We start from the raw sequence: 8,763 nt of genomic DNA, 5'->3' as shown, positions 1-8,763 counted from the left end.
TATACAGGGGAAAAAACAAAACAAAGCCCAATGATAATCCAGATCACCTATATCAAGGAAGCTAAATGTGCAAGAGAACTGGAGGGCAAAGGGAAACATCAGAGAAGATGCTGATTATCTGATAGTTTAGAAAATGTGTAGTCTTCCATCCATACCTCTCTAGGTACTGAGGATCATTAAAGATACCGAAGGCTGACAACACTAGTTTTAAGTTACGGGAGAGAGGAAGGCAGGGTTGGTAAGGAAGGTGGGTATGATGTGCTGGATTTAAAGGTTGGGGGAGTTAATGTTTGTTTTAAAAAGAGTAAAGTTGCATCCCATCTGGGCCTCCTTGGACTTTTAGTACCGTTAGGGGAGATCGTCACCTGGCCCAGTGGCCGGAGTGCATTGTGGGATAGCAGAAGGAGTCCTGTTCAGAGGTGGGAGGCGGTCTCATCCCCTGGCCCGGAGCTCAGCAGAACACCTCCATGGTGGGGACAGGTGGCTGGGGGGCTCCTGCCTCGCTGCTCTGGGACAGGGTGCGAGATCGGGAACGATTCCCGTCCCCCGAGGTGGCGCTGGACAGAGAGGCGGTGCGGGAGCGAGACAGGCGCGTCATGCAGGACGAAGCCACTGTGGAGAGGAAAAAAATGAGGGGGAAGCAAAGTTAGATAAAATGTTTGCATATTATAAAAGGCTTATCCTCATCCTAACTGCAATTATCAAGACCTTGTTCTGAATTGAGCCAATGATGGAGTGAGTGGCACTTGTGTGAGAAGGAGTGAGCATAGTAAAGAAGTCACCAGCAACAATCAGGGAATGATCTAAAATTGCCCAACTCAATTCCTTGCAAATTTGACGCTCTCTAAGATCTAGAGAACAAGTAAGGGGACGTGAGGGTTGCTTAGAACCTAGAAAAGGAAGCATCTCTCAAGAGAAGCCTATCTGGTACAAGAGAAAAATCAAGGAGAAAAATTCTAATCTTCCTAGGGTAGAAAGCATGTACACCTTGCAGGTTATTTTCAAATGTTTTCTATTGACAGCCTGTACATTCTCTTCTTCACAGTTGGCACTTATCCCCATCTTGACTTGGTCCCAAACAATGGAGTTGCATACCGTCAGCCCCTGCCTCCCCCAATATTTAACACAGCCTTAAAAGTATGGAGTGCAACAGGTCATTTGCAGACAATTAGTACATCGGCATAAAAAAGGTTAATCAAGTGAGTGGTCTTATTTTGAAATCAAACCACAATGCAGGATTGCTGGCAATCCTTGTATAATAGTGTACCAAAGACCATCCCCATTTGGGCACACAACAGAAATCCAAATGAAATAATGTCTGCTTCTGCTTTCCTACTACCACAGCAAACAACTCAGTGTTCTCTAATGGAAGGGGGAGATTGTGCGTTGGGGAGTGAAGTAACCAGAGGAAGGGTGAGCAGACATGTTGGGAGGAGAGAATTATGGGAGATGAGGGAGAAATACCACAGAAGGTACCTGACCCCTGACTCAGTTTCTTGTCCAGTACATGAGGGACTGAGGAGAAACAGGAAAGGATATCCTTAGGCTAAACTGATCAAGAACTTGTACTTGGAATGAATGTTCCACAGTGGCTGTTGTTCAAGGGCTAAGCTGATAGGCTGCTCTAACTGAGCTCTAAATAGCCATGGAAAGAAGGTGGATGTACAAGTGGAGAGGAAAGAGGGGATTGGGGGAGCAGGAGTCATATAAAATGAGAACTTCTAAACAATCTCAATTATCTGGAAACATTATTTTGGGTGCAAGGAGCCAAACTGGAGAAGAAATAGGTAGTCCCAGGAATCAAATAACAGAATTATGGTGGGTCCCTGTAATATCCCAAGTCACAATATCTTCTTTGTCCTAGTTTAGTTTGTAATCTCAGCCACCTTTATTTGTAACCTCATATGTTATGCAAGTTTATACAACTCTGGTTTATTTATTAGACTACATCTAAATAAACTACGACTTGGTGTGCTTTGTGAATGCAGTCTAGGGTACAAAAATATCTTGTCAGGAATGCCTCTGCTCTTGGCTAGATGAAACACAAGGTTTTGCAGCCCAATAACCTATGAACTTTGGGGGTGCACAATGGGACAGAGGTCCTCAGATCCAATACTTACTGTAACCCATTCCTTGCACAAAGTATTTGAATGCCTCTGTCAGTTTCCCAGGCTGAAAGATAGAAAAGGAGCAGAGAAAAACATTTAAAAAATGCATATATGGAAAGAGACAGAAAAGGGACAGAAAACCCTAAAGGTTCAATTACTTGCTTCCTTGCTTCCAAATTATAGCTCATTGAGTACATTTGTGGAGAGAGGAAACCAAAGATTAGAAAAACATCTGACATGGAACCCCTTCAAAATTCTTTTTATGAAATTCATTAAAACAAATTCTGATGTCTTCACACTATGGGAGATGATCTATTGCGACAATTCCACTCCACTCCCCAAACTCTCAAAAATGTTGGGAGGTAGTCTGTGATTTTTCTTTACCTTTGCTGATTTGAAATGCCAAGAATGAGAAGTGAAACTCATGCCATGCAAGTTCTACAGCTACAAAAATCTCTATTTCTTTTCACAAAAGAACAGAAAAACAAAAACAAACCTAGGATCCTGGGGCTTTAGAAGAGGGCTAATCCAGGGCTGAAGATTAGAAGAAAACTGTCAAACACTCTTCTGGATTTCTCTTCTGCTTTTTTTAAACCGGACTTCTGACAGATAACTGCAAAACTATCCAGCTCACCTTTCTCATAAAAGATCTGAAACTCCAGATCCAAAAGAAAGGGAGCAAATGTCCCCTCAGTGGAGAAATATAGCCACTAGCATCATAGTGGTTTCAACTACATTACAGAACTTCATTGGAAATCAATCAGCTCAGAACTCCAATGTTGCTGATGTGAGAATGTCTGATGTTTTCAAACTGGCATGCAGTACTTGTTCAGAAATGCCTACGGGTTCCTTGTCTACTTCTCCATTTCAACAAGGCCCTTTTCCCTCTGCAGACATATGTTTGTATGACTACATTGGTTGGAACAGAGCAGAGAAGGAGACTTTATTTCTCTAACCAAAAATGAACACCTTGTTTAATGAGATTGTATTTGGTGTGTGTAGAACATCTTAGCAATTACCTACTATTTCTTCCTGTCTCTCAGAAAAGGTATTATAAGCTCTACTGAATTGCAAACTAAGATAAGAACTAGTCAACTATATTTCAGCCTACTGCACTGTATGAACTAGCCCTTTGGATTAGTTTATAATTCAATGTTTCTGCATTGATAACAATCACACTTCAATTCATTTTTCTGTGTACAGATCTCCAATGGAATGTGATTTGTTGATTTGCACAAAGACAGTCTATGGCAGTGATGGCGAACCTTTCAGAGACCGAGTGCCCAAACTGCAACCCAAAAGCCACGTATTTATTGCCGGGTGCTGGGTGGGTGTGGCCCACTGGGTGGGCGTGGCTGCAGTGGTCACGGCAGACTGGGTGGGTGTGGCCACCTCAATGTTGCTCGTGGGGACGCCTGTGGGGGCTGGGCAGGGTTGGGGGAGATCCAGGGGGTCTCTGGCAGGTGGGGCGGTGGGCAGGAGGCTCGTCCTGCGGGGTGAGGCGAGGCAGGGGGCAGGCTGGGGGTGCCATTGCCACGGGGCAAGACAAGGTGAGGCAGGGGTCGCCTTGACACCATCGGCCCCTGCACACAGAGGCCAGCGAGCGCATGGGGGCCGATGGTGTCTGTCAGCAGCCACAGCCTGCCAGCCCCTCGACCGGTGCACTCTAGGGCTCTGCAGCCCACTGTGAATACCGGGCCAGCCCTCCAGCAACAGGCAGAGTACGGGAGGGGGAAGGTGCGTGATGAAGAAAGAAGGTCAGAAAAGAAATGGTTTGGGAAGCAAGGGCATCAGGGCAGTGGTGGGTGGGGCAATCTCTCCATCTCCACAGCAGCAGAAGCGCTCCACCTACCGCTCTGGTGGCTGTGTGGGCAGAGCTGCGAAGAGGGCTCGGAAGCGGAGTGAAAGGGAAGAGGGTGGGTGGGCAGGTGAGGGGGGATCTGCCAAAGCTGTCCTGAGGAGAAGACAAAAAGCAGCCCCGCCTCGCCCACCTCCAGCAGTTCAGAGAAGCCACCTCTGAGCTGGACGGCCGGCCGAAAGCTGAGGAGGTGATGCAGTGGGTCGTGCCCAGGAAAAGGAGAGCATGCGAGGCCAGGAGGGGCGGGATAGGGAGGAGGGAAACCAACCATGCTGGGATGCATCCGGCCGTGTGGGACCTCGGCGAGTTAGCAAGCAGCTGGTTGAAGAGAGGGACGGTTGCGGTTCTGCCTGCTTTATTACGCGGCAGGCTGGGCAGGAGGTGGTGGCGGCGGTGATCCCTGCATCGCCAGGCCTGGCTGGCAGCAGCTCTGGAAGTGAAGCTGTGCCGCCCATCCTCGCACTGGTGGGGGCTCTGGCAGGCTCTGGCGTGCACACACCCCTCACAACTGCCGCTTCGCATCGTCCCCCACGCGCCCCCAGCCCCTCACCGCCATCTCCATCTGCTGGGGTGGGGTGAGGGAAACAGGCTGGGTGGGGTGGGGGAGCTGCCAGTGCTGCTGCCACGAGGTGAAAGGAGATTGGACCTACGTGCCCACTTCCCAGTATCCTGCTGCAGCCTCTCATGCCGCCCCACTAGTGCTGTAGCCCATTTCGGCAACGCTGCCGCATCACGGCTGCGGCAGGATACCAGGAAGCGGGGCACATGGGTCCAATCCCCCTTCTCCCACCGGCTTCACCTTGTGGCAGCAGCACGGGCAGCTTCCCCCCCCGGCCTGTTTCCCCGGCTCCGTTAGCAGCAGCAGTTCCCTCAGCGAGCTCCGGCTCAGTCGCCTTCACCGAAATACAGAGGCCCCGTACAGTCGCCATCGCCCTACAGGCCCCACTACCACCGAAGGAGGGCAAGACTGGAAACAGCAAAAGTAAAAGCAGATACACTGACCAGCTGTGTAGAGTGCCACTCGAGGGAGCTGCTGCTTGTAACGGAGCCAGGGAAACAGGCTGGGTTGAAGGGCAGCTGCCAGTGCTGCTGCCACGAGGCGAAGCTGGTGGGGAAAGGGGATTGTACCCACATGCCCACTTCCCGGTATCCTGCTGCAGCCTCTCACACCGCCCCACTGGTGCTGCAGCCGATTTTGGCAACGCATCACGGCTGCGGCAGGATACCAGGAAGCGGGGCACATGGGTCCGATCCCCCTTCCCCCACTGGCTTTGCCTCGTGGCAGCAGCACGGGCAGCTCCCCCCCACACGGTCCGTTTCACCAGCTCCATTACCACCACCAGCTCCCTCAGTGAGTGCCCCACCGGTATGGCTAGTTCCTCTGCTGATGCCATAGCACAGGCGAGGGGGTAGCAAGGGCTCCAGTCTAAAGAAACAGCTCTCCCTCTTCCACTTCGATGGGCTCCGGCTCGGTCGCCTTCACCGAAATATGGAGGCCCCGTACAGCTGCCATCGCCCCATAGGCCTCGCTACCGCTGAAGGAGGGCAAGACTGGAAACAGGAAAAGTAAAGGCGGAAGCTACTCTGGCGAACTCTGTGCTGGGGCGACGGCGTGCCTGTCCAGAGAGAGGGCTCTGCATGCCACCTCTGGCATGCATGCCATACATTCTCCACCACTGGTCTATGGTATATGGAAAACAGGATTGACTGAATATACTACAAGTCTGCAATCGTATGTAAGCATATGACAAATGCAATCATATTAAAATATGTTTTGAAATACTCAATAGGAGGAATGATATATTAAGAAAAAATCATTGCTTTTTAAAATATTTTGAAATGCAAAATTAATTCTGTTTCTGAATCTGAGTATCAGGTTATTAGTATATTTTACCTGTGTCAGCTGTGGTTGTCCTCCTGAATCAGCCATCTGCAAGAGAAGAAAGAGAAACTTAAATAAGCACACTTGCCTAAAGAAGGGTAACTCTTTCCAACATGATGATCTGATGATGATGATTGAAAGGTCTGGGAGCTATTCCATGTTGGGGAAATGTGTGATAGTATGTGTTTACACAAGACTGTTGACTTGGTCTGCAGCTCCCCTATAGGATAACAGCATATGATCTTGGATGCCACAGTCAAATTGGGAATGCTCATCTTTTGGTAGCTCAAAATTAGTTGGAAAGTTGCTACTTTTTGCTTTCCCCCCCAAAAAAAAATTAGAGAAAGAAAAATAATCTGTGATGATCAAGGTTAGAAGCACCATAAGCAAAATGGTAATTGAAATAGGCTACCTAGTTTCACCCCTTTTGCCAGTTTTACCACCCTACATAATTGCAGGGATGGGAACTCTTCAGGTTAGCTCAATATAATCCTGGAAAGAGTTTTGCAAGTTGGTATTTGGATATATCTGAAATGCATAGCTTACCTTGAGGAAAGAGGTCTGGGTGGGATCCAGTTTGGAATTGCACTCCACCTGGAAAGAGAAGAAAGGCAGATAGCATGAATCTAAAATAAACACAAGGTAAGAAATAACACATTTTGCTTCTAGGTTGTGAAGCTTTTAAAAAAAGAAAGGTCCTCATCACTTACCACAGCATCTTCATGTGGAGCCTGGTCTCCCACCACCAGCATTATAGGACATCTGAAAAGAGGGCAGGAGAAAAGGAAAATGGTAGAAGGTTAGAACTGGAGGCCGAATTACTATAAATTGCTTGCAGTAATGCATTTTGGACCTACAAATTTAGGAACTGACTTCAAGTTATGTAAAAGAGCATAAACAGTTTAATCACAGAGGAGAAAGTAATGAAAATGTCAAAACAAAAAAAACCCAAGAACAAACTAACTTTTTTGTTTCTAAGTGTGTGGGAATTATGGGGCAAGAGATTTGGATGTAGTACCAGGTAGGTTGGGCTAATATTATAGAAAATATGAAGGGAGGGACCGAAGAGAAACAGCATTCCTACAAAAATTGTGCTTGGTTACCGAGTTAACCATTTTTAGAACATAGAATACCTTGATTCAAAAACCAATGAAAAGAGCTAGGTTGGACTTCCGGTGGTGGCATCAGGGCGGTGCGGAGTTAAGGAGACAGGCTCTGTCATCTAACTCCGATCTTTCCACGTTTGGAGACCCTTTGGGGGCGCGGGGAAGTCTGGAGGACAACGCGTGAGAAAGGGGGATGCCGGAGGAATAACGAGGCGAAAGGCGATCGCCCGTTAGGACGAAGGAAACCTCCTAATTTCAATGTGGAAACTTCTGCCAGCAGCTGATGGCGGATCTGAGGCCCTGATAAAGCCACAGATGATGCGGAAGCAAGAATTCTAACAGACGGTGCCAAGTAGTAAGCTGTAATAGCCTATATTATTCCTAATACTAAAGAATATGAGGAGAGTCTAATAAGATTTAAGTGTCTATTAGGACGGGCGCTGAGAGGAAGCTCAATCGGAGAGGGAACCCTCAACGCAAGCGGCGACCCGGCGGAGGAGCTGTGAGTTAACAGATCTAAAGAACCGAGAGATTAAATAACAGAAGGTAGACACAGAGAAAGACAGTGTATTAAATCTGTGAGCGCAGAAGACGGAGAGGTTTGAGGAAGAAACTGGGAGCGGAGAGATCGTGATAAAGTTGAAGTTGGTAGAGCTTGTGGATTGAGAGACCTGGATAGAAAAGATTGTGAGTTGAAAGAGTTGAAAGAAAATGGCGATCTAGAAGAACGCAGCAGCAGTTAAAAGTGGTTGGAGAAAAACTAGAGACAAACCTGAGGGCTGCGAAGATCGGGAAACTCAAGTAAAGTGCTCCCAGCCACGAAAAAGCGTGGTTTGCTGTTAAAATCTGAAGGTGGAGAGAGAGACCGGGAGGATACGACACTAAAGGAAAGTGAAAAGAACGGACTGAGGTTGGAAAGAAAACCTGGAACTTGAGAGATCCATTCAAAAGATACAAGGAAGGAGACGAGAGCGAAGGAGCGGAGCGAAGGAGCGGAGTGACGATTGGAGAATAAACGACAGGAGGAAGCTGAAAAAGACAGGCTGATGCTGAGAAAGATTTATAGCTTGACAGGGACGGTGCTTTAAGTAAGACGAGCGTGAACGGAAGGGAAGGAGACAACGGAAGACGACGCTGGGAGTATCAGGAGAGTGGATGAGGTTTGAGAAGAGATAAAAAAGGACTGTATAATTGGGAAAATTTGTTGGTTAAAAAAGTAAGAAAGAATAAGAAAGTGAAGAAAGTTTGAGAAGGTAGAGAGAGGTTGGAGTAATTGGGGTAGTGGAGGAAAGTTCAGAGAAGTTGAGGGAAGAGAAGTGTAAAATAATTATGGCAACATTGAGGACAGGGAAAAAAACGGTATCGAGTTTAACATTGACACCCTCATCCCCACCTGGCCAAAGATCAATAGAAGGAATGTTTGGCACAGATAAACAAAATGCAATAGCCAATATGCAAACTATGCAATCTACACTCCTCAGTATCCAAGAAACAATGTTAAAAATGCAAGAGACTATATCGAAAAATCATGTGGAAATGAGAGGCGATATAAATAAATTGGACAACAGAGTTGAAATGATACAACAAACGATGAAAAAAAATGAAGCAATAATTCAATTAGTAGAAATGGGGTTAGACAATGTTGTGAAAAAAGTTGATACATTAGACACAGAAATGATAGCCTCCCCCCAAAAAATGGAGGAAGCAATTATTTATTTGGAAATGGATAAGGCGGCATTTTATCTACGCTTCCAAAATGTGATAGAGGAGAAGGAAGAAGATCTGGGGGATATTATGGCAGATTTGATT

General features: G+C 47.0%; 1 protein-coding gene across 3 annotated transcripts in view; it reads right to left on the bottom strand.

The window, feature by feature from the left end:
• Nucleotides 1-292: 292 nt before the first annotated feature.
• The window catches only part of LOC107296278 (protein NDRG2-like), a 47,178-nt gene continuing 38,707 nt past the window's right edge, over nucleotides 293-8,763 (bottom strand). For 2 of the 3 annotated variants that reach the window (XM_015825623.1, XM_015825624.1), the window contains exons 10-14: nucleotides 6,559-6,610; nucleotides 6,395-6,442; nucleotides 5,861-5,896; nucleotides 2,121-2,172; nucleotides 418-612 (exon numbers count right to left, since the gene is read on the bottom strand). In XM_015825623.1, coding sequence (XP_015681109.1) covers nucleotides 452-612; nucleotides 2,121-2,172; nucleotides 5,861-5,896; nucleotides 6,395-6,442; nucleotides 6,559-6,610 — 349 coding nt within the window. In that variant the 3' untranslated portion in view covers nucleotides 418-451. Of the gene's footprint in view, nucleotides 613-1,481; nucleotides 1,516-2,120; nucleotides 2,173-5,860; nucleotides 5,897-6,394; nucleotides 6,443-6,558; nucleotides 6,611-8,763 lie in introns of all 3 variants that reach the window. The other variant, XM_029286022.1, reaches the window with a different exon arrangement.

This window comes from Protobothrops mucrosquamatus, unplaced genomic scaffold, assembly GCF_001527695.2.
Source record: "Protobothrops mucrosquamatus isolate PMUCROS unplaced genomic scaffold, P.Mucros_1.0 scaffold2729, whole genome shotgun sequence".
NCBI lineage: Eukaryota > Metazoa > Chordata > Lepidosauria > Squamata > Viperidae > Protobothrops > Protobothrops mucrosquamatus.
This window is presented reverse-complemented; position numbering and strand designations above follow the sequence as displayed.